The sequence below is a fragment of the Anomaloglossus baeobatrachus genome, chromosome 12 (genome assembly GCF_048569485.1).
Source record: "Anomaloglossus baeobatrachus isolate aAnoBae1 chromosome 12, aAnoBae1.hap1, whole genome shotgun sequence".
Taxonomy (NCBI): domain Eukaryota; kingdom Metazoa; phylum Chordata; class Amphibia; order Anura; family Aromobatidae; genus Anomaloglossus; species Anomaloglossus baeobatrachus.
In genome coordinates, this window is record NC_134364.1 from 53476925 (window position 1) to 53493727 (window position 16803).

The window sequence follows — 16803 nt, forward strand, 5'->3', positions numbered from 1 at the left end:
GTAATTTAATCACCTGCACTGGTGAGGATTCCAACCCCTGTGCAATACTAAGGCAATCCTGAAAACCTGCACTGTTGGTGTGCCTTGAGGACTGGAGTTGGGAACCTCTGCTCTAGAGCGCCAGCCACATACACCCTCACTGAGGCCTCAGCACGGAAGCGTCAGCCTCATAGACCCTCACAGAATCTTCAGCACAGGAGCGCCAACCACACACATCCTGGAGCCTCTACACTACAGAGTTTTGAAGTCTGAGGAGAAAATTGGTGTCATATCTAAATCCCAAATTGCGAGTCAAAAGGATAACATCCTTCTAAAAGAATAAATCACAAAACTAAAATTGCAGATATATGTGGTGCCCCTGAGTCTCTTGTCGCCACAGCTTACTGCACCTCAGTTAAGGTGCGGTATCTATCTCAGGTAAGGGGGGGGTTAATCACCGGTGTTCCACATTCACACACTACATACAGCTTAGGAGCCTTCACACAGGGTGGAAAGGCTCAGGGTAGGCAGGGAGATGGCCATCACGATCATGGGACTTCCCTGGTCACTGAAGCCAGCCACCTGGGGGTAGAAATAGGTGCAACACACTCACAACAAAAACAGATCCGACAGGACCATAGTTCTGACAAGACATCTCTGGAAAACTTGGACTTTACTAGGCCTGGGGCTTGGAGTGGGAACTCAACCAGGGTACCTAACTGCTGAGGGGGACAACCTAAAAATAGGACTCTCTCTCTCTCCTTGTCTCTTAAAACACCGGTGGTGGCCCTCTTACTTGTCTGGGATTGACCGGAGCCCACGACGGCAGAGACCAGCACCTGGGTGCAGCTTTAAATCAGTGAGTAAAAAGAACCTGGAACCGCAGTTGCCGACTCAGACTCTGATTAGTGACGCCGTTGCCCCGCGTTCCGGTGCTCCCAGGGGACTCCCATCCCTTCTCCCATTGTCCACTCGGTGCCCGCTCCGCCTGTGGGGAGCGACACCATCTCGGCTGTCATAACACCTACCCCGGCGAGGAATTCTGCAGCGGCAGCTACTCTCTGGCTGCTTGCCACAGCTGGCGTCACGACAAACTTTCCCAAATACCCCGCTTCCCGCACCCGAGACATCGCCTGACCCGACCCATGACTGCCTGGTGATGAGTAGATTAACCACCTGCCCCGTAGGGCGCTATATATATAGAGGACAGAAACGGGAGGAATAATTTCAAGCTCAGAGGAATACCTGAATCTATCTTCCCTCCGAACCTACCAGTGTTCACCAAGAATCTGATACAGAAAGCCCTGCCAGATACCAACAACATGGACTTCACAATAGATTGGGCTCATACACTACCTAAACCTGGCTTTGTGGCCAAAGATTTACCATTTAGGAGACATTATAGTGAGACTTCAGTTTTACCACATCAAGGACCAGCTGATGTCCTACATGAGAGTAAATAAAGCTCTCCCTCCACCATACAATAGGATTAAGATTTTCCTTGTTTTCAAAAAGAAGTCACCTCCACATCTTGCCAGAATGGCATCTTGTACAGATGAGGTTTTCATACAAAACGGCTAGTTAATAAACATAACTACATCACAGTGCAGGACACACCTGAAGAAGGTTTCAAATTCATCCACAATACGAATTAATGTACCTATCCAACCATGATAATAGTAAGTTAAAATGTTGATGCTACCTAGAATATTCAATATATTCCACACAATCTCCCAGATCATTCTAGTCACCTGGCTAAAAAAAGCTAAAGCAAAATATCCAGATTTATTGGGAAAAATAAAAAACCCAAAATAGTAAAACACATTCTATTTAAAAACAAAAAAGAGGTGGAATAGGATTACCCAACCTCACAGGATATTACTTAACCAACTTAATCAGACCCAAAAATGGTTCATCCAATCATGGAAATCAGGCTGGTTAGAAAAAGAAACGCCTCAACTACAAAGTCCCTCTTACATCCCTAATTGAGGCTCAAATTCTTGATACAAAACTTAAACTACTAAGTTTACCAACACTTAAAGCCTCAGTATATAAGTAGAAAAAATTATATCTTATGGATAGGGATAATGTATCTAAGATTAATCAACTGGTGGACACAGACAGAAAAGGGCCCCGGTGCAAAAAAACAAATATGGGCTCTTTGCAGCCCAAGAACTCATCAAAATGCCCAATTCCTCCTGCTTTGGAGTAGTGGCCCCCTGACCTCTTGGGCCCTTCTGCAGCCGCACACAATCCACGTGGAGTACCGCCCGGAAACTTTGGGGCACAATGTGGGCGGATGCTAACCAGCCGCACATTGTATATCCGGCCGGAGGGGAAGTGGAACGCACGTGCGTTCCACGTGGAGTACTGCCGGCAGACTCCGAGGTACATTTGTGGGCGGGTACTAACCAGCCACACACTGCATTAGACAATTAGACAGGAAGGGAAAACAAACGCTGGTGCCGCCCCTTTATGGAAACGAGGGGTGGAGCGCAGCGTCCCTTAGTAACTGTCACCAGTGATGATGTCACCACTGTAGACGCCGTGGAGCCTGGAACATGTGCCTTAACAAGCACTGCCCAGGCTAGGAGGCGGGAACTTTGTAGTATGGAAGCGACAGGGAAGAGCCTGCTCTAGGGGCGTAGGATTTCCACCCCTTTAAATATATGGATTTAGCAGGCGCACCACACTATTATGGAGCTGGTGCAACAGTGAAACGCTGCCAGAGCAGGCACTCACTGTCTACAGAGCCCTCCATAGGACGTATTGTCGACTTGGAAGGAGGTGTCTACTTTCAGCCAGCACGTGTTAGGGTGACCCAGGACAGCAACTGGACCCCCCTTTTATCTGAAAAACTATGAAGAGATGAGGAGGTATGTGCAATTTGACATGGGTCATGTGACAATGAAATGTTACACATTTCTAAAGAGATTATTTGTTTCTGATTATAGATTGATGGCCTAAAATAAATAGAGACATCTTGAAATATATACATTCCCTGATGAACCCCGATATTTTGGGAGGAAACGCGTCGGGATCAAGACCAGTCCTGGCAGGATAAGTACTGGGACAATCAGGCCTATCATATCTTTGGTTAATACCCCTATTCTATGTATCTCCCCAAGAGCTATAATTATATAGTTAATTGCATAATCGGGGATTGATACATATAATATTTGCATGATGTTTGGGTTATTGGACCATGACCTACGACACATGACTATTAAGCACTCCAACACACTGCACTTGGTGGTGGTTTTAGGCCAGGAATAGGGACAGGGATAAATAGGGATAGCCGCCAAGGAACGTGGGGCATCCAAAAACTTAAGGTGTATCTGACCTCCGTTGCTAGGAAGGGATAAATATAAGGGAATATCAGGTCCCCCTATCCCACTATCGCTATTTTCCATTAACAACTTACTTGTAACGGGTGGTGCACGCCCCTTGTCCACTACCCTATTTCAGGGCCTCACATATCATTACACTTCACAATTTGTTGAGTGACCGTAAAAAAATGGACATTACTCCAGTGTTTTTAGATTGAGATTGACTATTTTAAGTAATACAATAAATGTTATGTTTTAGAAGTTTTTTCTGGTTTATATAATATATGCACCGGCGAATATAATATATGCAAGGCGAATATGTAAAAAAAAAAAAAAAAACCTAAACATTTTTTGAAATCCGGCTGTGATTCTGCAGTGGTCCAGGACAACGATATGTCTGCCCCTGTTTATTCCTCATGATATACCAAATATTCTTAGAAACTGCCATTCCAAAAATCTCCATAAACAAAGGGGTTTATCACACCTATCAGACACCCTACAAAGCCCTCTAGACTATAACCTGTAACACTCTTAAAAGTGACTTCAACACTCCTAAGTCAGATCTATACAAATATAAAAAAAATAGAGGAACACATAAATACAACACTAAAAATCCCCGTTCCAGTTCCCAGAAGAATTTCAATCCCACTAGATAACACAAAAGAATAAAAACATATGGCATACTAAATCCATATCAGTTGTTCAATGACGACAAACATTTCAAAGAATATAAATAGGCTTAAATGGAAAATAAACCTGAATATTTCAGATCCCATTGAAAAATGGTCTCAAGTCCCTAAATGGACCTATACATCAACTGCTTGTTCTTCCCTCTAAGAAACCCACTACAAAATATTGGAGAGATTCTTCTTCATGAAAGTTAATCTAAACACAATCTCACCTATTTTAAAAAGTGTTGGAGAAATTGTGACCAAACAAGTGATATCCTACACCTTTTCTGGACTTGTCCAAAAATAACAAAATTATGGAAAAAAGTACATGAACTCATTCATAAAATAAGAGTATAAATTTACCTTATCCCCAAACTTGCTTTTCTATCTTTGGACATTGACAAACTACCCACCAAAATTAAATCCATCATTATACATATCTTGTTTCCATAACCAAATGGAAGTATTAGAACTCTCTACTATGACAACATTATAGAAACGTTATCTGTGCATAATATACACTGATGAGTAAAAGGGTAACAATTAGTGATGGGCGAGCACTAAAATGCTCGGGTGCGCGTTACTCGAGTTGAGCAGGTCAGACGCTCTGAAAGAGTTCAACTCAAGTAATCAGTATAATGGAAGTCAATGAGTCAAATGCCAAAGCTAAATATAGCCTTCAAATCAAAAATGTATGAAAAAGAAATAAGGATTGCTGTGTATACAGAATGGCCCACGTCATTGGAAGCCCCCCATGTATTATACTGTGTATACTGTACGGGACACATCAATGGAAGCCCCCATGTACTATACTGTGTATACTGTACGGGACACATCAATGGAAGCCCCCATGTACTATACTGTGTATACTGTACGGGACACATCAATGGAAGCCCCCCATGTACTATACTGTGTATACTGTACGGGACACATAAATAGAAGCCCACCATGTACTATACTATGTATACTGTACGGGACACATCATTGAAAGCCCCCCATGTATAATACTGTGTATACTGTACGGGACACATCAATGGAAGCCCCCCATGTACTATACTGTGTATACTGTACGGGACACATCAATGGAAGCCTCTCATGTACTATACTGTGTATACTGTATGGGACACATATTGAAAGCCCCCCATGTATTATACTGTGTATACTGTACGGGAAACATCATTGGAAGCCCCCCATGTATTCTACTGTGTATACTGTACAGCACATATCATTGGAAGCCCCCATGTATTATTAGATTATACTGGATACACTGTACAGCACACATTATTGAAAGCCCCCCATGTATTATACTATGTATACTGTACGGCCCCCATGTATTAAACTATGTATACTGTACGGCCCCCATTTATTATACTATGTATACTGTACGGTACACATTATTGGAAGCCCCCATGTATTATACTTTATATATTGTACGCTACATATCATTGGAAGTCCCCTATGTATTATACAATATATACTGTATGGCACACATCATGGGAAGCCCCCATTATTATACTGTGTATTCACATACCCCAAGATCCTCATTGGCTAGAAAAGCTTCTTTACTGTTCAGCCAGCTTTCATTTTGATCAACAATGCTGATAAATGTCTGTAAAACAAAGAATATGGTTATTTAAATATAGGTTTCTGTACACCCTGTTCTAGCCATACAGATCTCACACCCATTGGTAAAATTTAACCTCTACAGTAAGGCTAGGTTCACATTTCCGTCAATTTGTATCAGGCACAATCCGCGGTTCTGGTAAACAACGGAATCCGTTTGGCGGATTCCGTTGTTCCCATAGAATTGTATGAGCGGCGGATTGTGACTGATGATGCTGCGTTGCATCCTCCGTCAGACTGATCAGTCGTGGAACGATTGACCGTCGGGCGGTAGGAACGCAGCATGTAGCGTTTTTTGAGCAGCAGAATCCTTTTGATTCCGCTGCGCATGCTCTCTCTCGGCGGCCAAACGGTCAGCTGGTCGCCCGGCTGCTGTGAGCGATCAGCTGATCACCCGGCGGGGACGGCTGCTGTGAGCGATTAGCTGATCACCCGGTGGCCATGAGCGATCAGCTGATCACCCGGCGGCCGGCTGCTGTGAGCGATCAGCTGATCACCCGACGGCCGGCTCATGAGAGCGATCAGCTGATCGATCTCATTAGCCGACCGCCGGGAGATCATCTGTTCGCTCTCAAAAGCCGGCGGCCGGCTAATGAGAGCGATCAGCTGATAGTTCTCTCTCTCACGTTTTACAATGGAATCCGCCAATGAATTCTTATTCTTGTCATCTGTTGTACAACGCATCAGTCACAAGCGTCAAGCAACGCATGTGACTGATGGAAAACAACGGAAATGTGAACCTAGCCTAACATATTATGTGCATTGGATTTGTTACATTTGTGCTGTCCTTGAAGGTAGAACACATTTTTAGGGATAACAATAAAGGTACCATTAAAATACTATAACAATTAGATTGCAATTGTAGTGCCCACATGAAAGTATATATATTTATCCAACAATAATCATTAAGATTTATGCACCAAAGCTAAATACAGCTCTATACAACCCGAGTTACACAAAGCCATAATACAGCACCCATTGAAGGCTAATGGGCTTGATTATATTTGCGAATGCTGATGATTTTATATAGGGACAAGGACATTTTTTTCTGCAAGATTTAATATAAATCAATCAGAAAAAAGTGTTATGTTTTGTTGGATGCTGCACCACAGAAGTATACTCCACATAAAATGCCCTCCTATGGTAATATCTTTATAATACTGTGTCAGCATACCATGTGATGTCATCGGAGGGCACACGGATCCACGGTATGTATGTACACGAGACCTTGTGGTCATTGCTGTGAGTAGTATTTTCAATGACTAGATCTTCCATGCTCCAACCAACTCTAGAACAATCTGCCCATCTTCTCTTTTGGATCTTACCACCCAGATTTTAACAAATTCATTCTGCGATTAAGTGCTACCTGTAGATCTCGAGCCTGACGCAGCTTGACATTCTGATCTCTCCAGGATTTAATTAACAGATCCCAGGCCTCTTCTGCATTAGAAAGAACAAGTCGTATTTCATTGGTCGCATAGTGTCCGAAGTTACACAGCTTCTGTCCAGAAGACTTCACCGCGTTGAACCTTTCTGTCCGCGCTTCTATTTCTGACTACAAAAAGTAGATATAAGAAAAGATTTGTTAATAAATGAATGTTGTGAAAGCTCTTGGATCACTGTTGGCTCTCCTGGTGTGGATCAGTTACTAGATATAGGCTCTACATCCATTTGGATAATTGTATATACAGGATATAAGGGCAAATATTAAGGCTGGGATCACACTGATACAATGCGATAAACGTAGACTGAACGGTCTTAAAACACACCAAATATATTACAGCGGTTCAGGGTGTTTGATGGATCTGCCTTATTCTGAAGTCTGTCTAGTATAAGTTTACACCATTTATAAGTTTGGTTACTTTGTGCCATGAATGTGCTCTACAATGTTCGCAAATTATGTTAAACGCCAAGCCACACTATAAAATAAGGAAAAAATTATATATTGGATATAGTACCTCACAGGCATGTTTTAGGAGGCCACAATGATGCCTACATGGTAATTTTAAGTGAAGCTCATTGCCATGTCAAGTCTCGGTCCCAGAATTAGACCGGAGTCACACTTGCGCGTATCTTCCACGAGTCTCGCATTACCCAGCATGGTCTGATGCCCTCCAGACAGGAGCAGGTCGGCTGCATAGAAATACATGCAGCTGACCTGCTCCTGTCAGAAAAGTGTGCGGCCGTGCCGGGTGATGCGATGCAAGACTCACGTGAGATACGTGCAAGTGTGACTCTGGCCTTAGAGAAAGAAGAAAGCAGAATGAGTGCAGAAAGAAAGCAATAAAAGGATAAGCGAAAGTGGAGGGGGAGACACAAGACATTAAAGAGGACCTGTTAGCACAATTTGAATATATTGATGCTGTGATACGGATTCCCTGATACCGTTGGTGAAGAAATCCGTTTTGTGATTGCTCCTTAAGGGGAACCTGTCACCAGAGTCTGGCCCCTGCGCACCGAAATCCAATTATCAGAAAACTGAATGGTGACTAAAGGGAACCTGTCATCAGGTTTAGCAACTATAAGCTGCGGCAACCGCCAGTGGGCTCTTGTATACAGCATTCTAAGATGCTGTACATAAGAGCCCAGGCCGCTGTGTGGAAGGTAAAAATCACTTTATAATACTCCCCTAACACGCGGTGCGGTGCAGACTGGTCGGATGGGTGTCTCCATTCTCCGGGACCTCCTTTTTGTCCTACGTCATCCACACTAGCCAGCATTGAGGTCCTGCGCAGGTGCACTACAATACTTTGAGCAGAGCAGATCAAAGTGCGCCCGCGCAGGACCTCAATGCCGGCTAGTGTAGATGACGTAGGATGCGTCATTCACCCAGGCTTCAGAAGAAGGAGGACAAAGATGGCCGAAAGAGGAGGCGCAGGTACCGAAGAACGGAGACACCCATCCGACCAGTCTGCACTGCACCGCCCCTTAGATGAGTATTGTAAAGTGATTTTTACGTTCTACACAGCGGCCTGGGCTCTTATATACATCATGTTATAATGCTGTATATAAGAGCCAACTGGTGGTGGCCGCAGCTTATAGGCCCCAAATCTGGTGACAGGTTCCCTTTAGTCACCATTTGAAGTTTTCTGATAATTGAAGTCTTCTCCTCCCTGTCTGTGATTCCCCAGCTCATCCGTCTGCCTCCGGTCTGTAAATGACAAGCCTCCACTGTTTCAAATCTCAGCTGTGACCTGTCATTCATAGACAGGAAGCAATGGAGGGGTTGGGGAATCACAGATAGGGAGGAGAAGACCCAGTGCACAGTCCGGCCCCTGTGCACCAAAATCGAATTAGTAGAAGACTTAAAATGGTGATTAAAGAAAAACAAAATTAATTTCTTGAGAAAGGTATCAATTTAATCTCTTCTTTACATTACAAAATCCTGCTGACAGGTACTCTAAGTACCAACAGTGCATGTTCACAGAGCATAATCCTATCAATTATGCATCCTGGGGTCTGTCAGATTCACCAGAGGAAATTCAAGCAGATTTTGATAAAACAGAGCGACCTAGCCTAGATCAGAAATCAATATATTTATATAGTAACGTAGAATTTATTAGAAAAATCTGCATTGTCAGCGACTAATTTCTCCATTAACATCAGATAATTAATCCTAGAAACGTATTGGTCAACAGTGACGCTCACAGAGGATTTCCAGTTCCGCTCACATTGCATTGTACACTAAAGAGTCTTTTCTATTTGCCTTTTTTACTTATCGGCCTTGTTATTTTTGTAGCTTCCGTGACATTAAGTAGAAGAATGCCAACAAGGAATTTTTCTCTTTATGCAAAAACAATAATACTATTGGCCTGTGCTGGCTATTATGCGTATATTTATAATGTTTAGTGTCATGATGAGACATGTATAAGGTGATAGAAAAAAAAAAAGGAATGTGAAAAATATGTGTGTGAACCAATATCGGTGAAAAATGTTAAAGAAAAAACAAACAAACAAAGACCCACGACTCAAAGTGTCTGCTAGTACCAAAACCCTGGCTCTGCCCATGGCTGAAAACTGAAAAAATTCTATCCACCACAGTCCAATGTTTTGTTTTGTTTTTTTAAATTCTTTATTTAACCATAAACATGGAATCATTCCAAACTGAGTCAATTATAATACATTTTACATCCATTCTATGACATTTTTATAACAGACTAACTGTGACACATGAAAATTTCAACACTTTGACCCCTCCATGTTTATCAGAAAATGTTTGCAATACGGGAATACCAAGGTAAATTGAGAATAAAAGAAGAAAGAAGCGAGTAAGACAAGAAAGATTAGACAGGTGACGAATAGGGGAGGGGGGGGGGAGACACAAAAGGAAAAAGGGGGAGGGAAGAGGGAGACACTGGGACATGAACAGACACAAAGCAGGGATCCACCTTCTCAGAACACCTCCATCCCACGGCATCAGTAGGCCCCCCCTCGATCAGGGGGTATCCAAGTACTGTAGCCATTAGAGTATTTAAACTCGATCTAGGAGAACCATGTCTCGTGAAAGGCCTCTGTCATGGAGAAACGCAGTCAGGTCCTCCATGTACAACAGTTCGTTCACCCTCTTTTCCCACATTGATAATGTCGGCGGGGAAGAGGATCTCCACCTCAGAGGGATGCACGTCCTGGCGGCCATCACCAGAAAACTTAACAGAGACCCTTTGTACGCACGGACAGAGGACTCAGATAATTGGAGCAGGAAGAGTTCTCGGCCCAGGGTCTGCGTGTATCCAGTCACATGCCTGATCACTCCCCATACCCCTTCCCAAAACTGCTGTAACACTGGGCACTCCCAAAATATATGTTAGAAGTCTCCCTCCCCTGCACCACATCTCCAACAACTAGAGTCTACTGCTGGGAACATCCAGTGGAGTTTTGTTGGGACCCTATACCACCGGGAGATGCATTTGTAGTTGGCTTCTTGAAGTTTCGAACTAATAGATGCTTTGTGAGCGAGTGACAGCACCTTGTTTCTCTGCGTGGCCGAAAGAGCGAGGCCCAGGTCCGACTCCCACTGCAAGAGGAAGCTAGGAGGAGTTTAGCATGGTAGGTAAGATGGCCAATGAATGTCTAAGGATCCCCCCCTCCATGCATAAATTCTCGAATTCGGTGAGGGGTCTGTCATACTGACTATAGTCTGGTAGAGAACAGAGAAAATGTCGAAGCTGCATAGAACGCCACAAGCCCAGAGGTCCGGGGACCCTGTAATTCCGAAGTTCCTCCGTCGTTGGCCAATGCCCCCCAACTCCAATTTGGTGGGCGCGGAATCTATTTCGATAAATCCATAGGCAGAACACCAGGTCAGAGAGGCCCGGAGAGAAATCTGGAGAGCCAACGATCGGGAAAAGGGGAGAGGGTAAAGGAATTAGGGATCTCCGGACCACCTCTTGAGAACAACAAGATAGCGTGGCACAGTCCAATTTTTATGGGCTAAAGATATTTGTGCTCAAGAGGCAACTTTTTTCTTGGCTTTTATTACTGGCATGCTGATCTGCATCTTTTCAGAGCAGAATATGCAGAAAAAATTATAGAGGACCTTGCACCAAATTTTGCGTGTTGAACTGGACATGCAAAAAGATTATATACTGCACGCTATAGTCTTGTTCGACACAGAAGAACATGTCCATAGTCATATGCATTGGTGGCAAAATAGTTGTGCATTCTGTCTGGATATAATTTAGAAATGGAATCTGCAACTAAATCCAATTGAGGATACACAGCAAAGAACAGAACATATAATTATCAATGCACCTTCCGCTCTTGGTGCTCCTCAATTCTGGCTTCAACATCTCCCATGATTTTTGGCACGCCAGCTCCTTCCATCAAGGCCTGAAGTTTCTGCATCCAGTTCATTATCTCGCGGATATCAGCATTGAACCTTTGCAGATGGTAAGAGGCGTCTAACTTCTCTTTTCTGCCAAAGAATGAAACATATTGTTCAACAGACAAAACATTATACGCAGCGCACAATTTTACCGCCAGCAAGAATACAGCAATAAACAACTGCTCAACTTTGTTATCCATGAAACTACTAGGGAGAAACATTATCGGGGCCAAGTATAGGGAGATGTAGAGAACATGATTTCTAGTTTTGTAGAAAAAGATTCATGTAATCCAATTCCTTCTCATACTAGACATACCAGTCCAGAAGGCGGTGTAGCTCGCGGTTGACAGCTTTGCTGATGTGAGTGTGCATACAGACATGCAATCACTGACTAGGACCACCAACGAGACTCCTACACCCAGAACAGGGATTTATAGGGTGTACACGTCTACAGCTATTCCTCTTAACCATTTCTGGCAGCTGTGTTGCTGTAGTAGGGGGACCTGACAGAAAGACCTACCTCGTAATAATTATCACTAGTGATGAGCGGGCCCTACTATGCTCGGGTGCTCAGTACTCGTAACCAGTGATGAGCGGGCACTACCATGCTCGGTACTCGTAACTAGTGATGAGCGAGCTCTACCATGCTCGGGTGCTCAGTACTCGTAACTAGTGATGAGCGGGCACTACCATGCTCGGGTGCTCAGTACTCGTAACTAGCGATGAGCGAGCACTACCATGCTCGGGTGCTCGGTACTCGTAACTAGTGATGAGCGGGCACTACCATGCTCGGGTGCTCTGTCCTCCTAACTAGTGATGAGCGGGCACTACCATGCTCGGGTGCTCTGTACTCGTAACCAGTGATGAGTGGGCACTACCATGCTCGGGTGCTCTGTACTCGTAACCAGTGATGAGTGAGCACTACCATGCTCGTGTGCTCAGTACTCATAACTAGTGATGAGCGGGCACTACCATTCTCGGGTGGTCGGTTCACGTAACGAATGATGAGCGGGCACTACCATGCTCTGGTGCTTAGTGCTCACAACTAGTGATGAGCGGGCACTACCACGTGTGACGCCCTGGCCTATCAGGTCGTCACAGGGTATTGTGCAATCTGCCCTTCTGCATGATATCCACCTCCTCCTTGGTTACGGGTCCCTGACCTTTGGTGTTGCTCAGAACAAGCTAATCAAAACCCTAGGGACACTCTGCACCACACCCACCAAACACACCAGTGGACAGCCTGAAGGGAATAGGGCCTGCCACTTGGGGGGTTGGTTAAGGGGAGGTCAAGAGTGTTAGGAGACAGTCTTAAGCAGAGACTCTCGAGAGGAGAGGTCAGGAGCTTGGCTCCTCGTACTACTAGGTGGCAGACGTTGGTCTGGGCCTGGTAGGAGCTGGACCCCGGTCACAGAGGATCGTGACAAGGGGCACGGACTGTCGAGGAGGACAGCCGGCGGCCTTGTGCCATCACCGGGCAGGGGCCAGGGCATGACGGGGTACGTGGACCCCAGACCAGGAAGTAGCTTCAGGCGTCCTGGTAATTCACCCGACGAGGATGGAGCCTTCAAGATCCGTTCTCCACCCGCTCCAAAATCGGGGTACTAGCGCAACGAGGGGGATAGGACTTTTCCACTGCATAGTCCAGAAAATCCCAAGTGTGAACCCTAAGAGAAAGCTCACTCCGTTAGCCATACGGGTGGCCGGGACCCGTTTTAGTTTCAAGCTGAAAGGGACAAACTACAGAAAGAGGTGCCAAGGTCAAGGTCACAGGCTAACAAGCAACACCAACTGGCACGGGACCCAGGCGTGCTCCGTCCCTGATGCTGTGGCATCAAGAACTTTGGTTTACCATGGTTGCCAGCGATATTGTACTGAGTAAGTACGCAATTAACTCTTACCGGTCCGACGGCACCTCCCCGACACCATCACCGAGTCCCGGGGCATCCCCCCTACCAGTGGAGGGGTTAAACACCTGGCTGCCTACACCATCGCCACCGGGTACTCCCAGCCGCAGCGGTGGTACTTTACCCTTACCACACACCACAGGTGGAGTCACGAACTTTCCACACCATCTCCTGTCCATACACCCCCTTAATTTGAGTGGCCGCACGACCCCCGGGTCCGGACGTCCCTTGAGCCACCGCGGATCCGGATCCGAGCAGCCTGGCTGCTGTCGCGGGAGCGGCACACCACGCTCGGCACCCGTAACAAGCAGTTGGATGCTGGGATGGATGTGACTTGAGTACCAGAGTACTGAGCCCCTGAGCATGGTAGTGCTCGCTCATCACTAATTATCACCTATCCAATGGGCACATTTCCATGAAAAACCTAGATACTAAATATTTCTGGAGATGGGAAAATGTGTACAAAAGTACACATACTATTAAATTTGCTCTAACGCCTTTACTCCGCCATACACATTACAGGGCAGCCAATTGTTAGCCACAGGAACTCTTGTTTGGCCCAGTGCTTCTGTGTTCTTTTAGCGAGGCATGTCTAGTGGCCTGTCTCCAGGAGTTAAGGATATCAGACATGCTGGATCCTTAAAGGGGTTGTTAATTTTCAGTAAATGAATTTCCACAAATTAGCTATTAAGTGCGCTTTACTCCCTTTCCCAGAGTCCACCAGCAAGTCTCCACTGATGATCCTTGTGTTTGGCATTGGCTAAGGCACTAATGTCACATCATTAGCGTGGCAGCTAATTTGTGCACTCAGCGGCTCAGAAAGGGGAGCTCCGTCTACACAAGCAGAGCCACTAAGCACACACAATGGCTATAGCGCGGTCAATGTGATGAGGGCCAATGCCAGACACCGGGTGCATCGGTGGAGACGCTCTAGAGGATCCAGGCAAGGCATGGTTTGTTTCTTTACAAAACACTGCAGATCTGGGGACATTGATTTACTGACAGGGATCAACCACTAATTCCGTTAATAACCTATTGTGTCAGAGACATCCATAAACATTGGATGGATTCAGCCAACATTAGCCTAATGTGCACGGGGGAGCGGGGGGGTTTTTATGTATCCAGTGGACATCCAGATACAGCAACCACCGGGATTAGCAACCACCTTCCAGCCTCCTAAAGGGCAACATTGCTGAAGCTTGCCTTTGCTTGTGAGCACTATAGACGGTGATCTAGATCAGTACCTCTCGTTGGCCTGGAGTAGGAGCTTCTGCCAATTGTCAGTCATCTCCTTCTCTTTTGAGGTCAGACGTTCGCTCATTGATGAATTTCTTCGGGACAGGCGGTTGGCTTCTTGGTGCAAGGACTGGAAGGGAATATTTATGTAAAACAAATAATTTAGGTTCCTCTAGTTATTTGGCAAGTGTCACCATTTTCCGAGAAGAATATGGATAAGATCCCAACAAATGTAAGAACTGATTTATAAACAGACGCTTATAACTGGGGCTCTGTCCTCAGAACCAAAACCTCTGGTTATTGTATTAGAAGAGAGCGGTCAAACTAAAGACTTTTTTTTTTAAAAATAATACAAAAATCCTTTACGCTACAAAAAATAAAATCAACTAAAGGCTACTTGACACACTGCGATATCGGTCCCGATATCGCTAGTGTGGGTACCCGCCCCCATCTGTTGCGCGACACGGGCAAATCGCTGCCCGTGTCGCACAACAGCCGTCACACATACATACCTGTCCGGCGACGTCGCTGTGACGGGCGAACCGCCTCCTTTCTAAGGGGGCGGTCCATGCGGCGTCACACGACGTCACTGAACCGCCGCCCAATAGCAGCGGAGGGGCGGAGCTGAGCGGGACGTAACATCCCGCCCACCTCCTTCCTTCCTCATAGCGGCCGGGAGGCAGGTAAGGGGAGCTTCCTCGTTCCTGCGGCGTCACACGCAGCGATGTGTGCTGCCGCAGGAACGAGGAACAACCTCGTTACTGCTGCAGTAACGAGATTTGAGAATGGACCCCCATGTCGCCGATTAGCGATTTTGCACGTTTTTGCAACGATGCAAAATCGCTTATCGGTGTCACACGCAACGGCATCGCTAATGCGGCCGGATGTGCGTCACGAATTCCGTGACCCCAACGACTCCGCATTAGCGATGTCGCAGCGTGTAAAGCCCGCTTAACTGTCAGTGATCTCTCAATATCCCATGCAATCCTCACCTCTTTCTGTGACTGAATGACATTGATGTCACGAATAGTTTCTTCATGTCTTCTGATTAAGTTGGCAACACTTTCTACATCTTTCCCATAGTCAAGTGCTTGCATGAGGGTGCTCTATAAGGAGACAAAATACTATTTTTTTATACTTGTACCTTAATAATATATATGTATGCATACAGCAGAAAATATAAATACTCTAAAGTATGTACCTATATCAACGGCTGTCAACACCCAGTGCACAAGTAACTGGAGTCTTATTTAGGAGTATGGCCTCACAGGAAGATCGTTCTACTTGCTCATAGCAATCAGAGTGCAGCTTTAGGCACTGAAGCTGCTGACACAGTTTTTGCCCAAAGGGTGTTAAAGAAGTGGAGCCACGGAGCCCAAACAGTCGCTTTTAAAGGGACAACAGTCATATAGTTGTTAAAGTGGGGCAACCTGATAAGTCGCTGTAAAGTCTGTAATTATAGCAACGGCTGTCAACAACCAGTGCAGAGGAAATTGTAGCCTCATTTATGAGAATTGCCTCACAGTAAGATCATTGTGGTTGCCTAAAGCCAGTGCAGAAGTAACTGGGACCTCATTTATGAGACATTCCTCACAGTAAGAGCGCTCTGGTTGCCTATAGTCACTGCAGAAGTAACTGGGACCTCATTTATGTACATTGCCTCACAGTAAGATCGCTCTGGTTGCCTATAGTCACTGCAGAAGTAACTGGGACCTCATTTATGTACATTGCCTCACAGTAAGATTGTTCTGGTTGCCTATAGCCAGTGTAGAAGTAACAGGGACCTCATTTATGTACATTGCCTCACAGTAAGATCGCTCTGGTTGCCTATGGTCACTGCAGAAGTAACTGGGGCCTCATTTATGTACATTGCCTCACAGTAAGAGCGCTCTGGTTGCCTATAGTCACTGCAGAAGTAACTGGGGCCTCATTTATGTACATTGATTCACAGTAAGATCATTCTGGTTGGCTAAAACCACTACAGAAGTAACTGGGGTCCCATTTATAAACACATTCCTCACAGTAAGATCGCTCTGGTTGCATATAATCACTGCATAAGTAACTGGGGCCTCATTTATGAGAATTGCCTCACAGTAAGATCATTATGGTTGCCTGTAACAACCAATGTGCATTTATCAGCATTGAAGTTGCTGAGGTAAAGTGAAAGCTGAGCTCTGATTGGTTGCTACAGACAACTAGAACAGACACCTGGGAATTGTGTGACCCATAATCTA

At 45.3% G+C, this 16803-nt stretch overlaps 1 protein-coding gene across 1 annotated transcript in view; it reads right to left on the reverse strand.

Annotated features, from left to right (window-relative positions):
• The window catches only part of SPTBN5 (spectrin beta, non-erythrocytic 5), a 365978-nt gene that overhangs the window by 88523 nt on the left and 260652 nt on the right, over positions 1-16803 (reverse strand). The window contains exons 41-45 of the mRNA XM_075330185.1: positions 15562-15675; positions 14578-14699; positions 11354-11516; positions 6969-7157; positions 5511-5588 (exon numbers count right to left, since the gene is read on the reverse strand). Of these exons, the coding sequence (XP_075186300.1) occupies positions 5511-5588; positions 6969-7157; positions 11354-11516; positions 14578-14699; positions 15562-15675 (666 nt within the window). The remainder of the gene's footprint in view (positions 1-5510; positions 5589-6968; positions 7158-11353; positions 11517-14577; positions 14700-15561; positions 15676-16803) is intronic.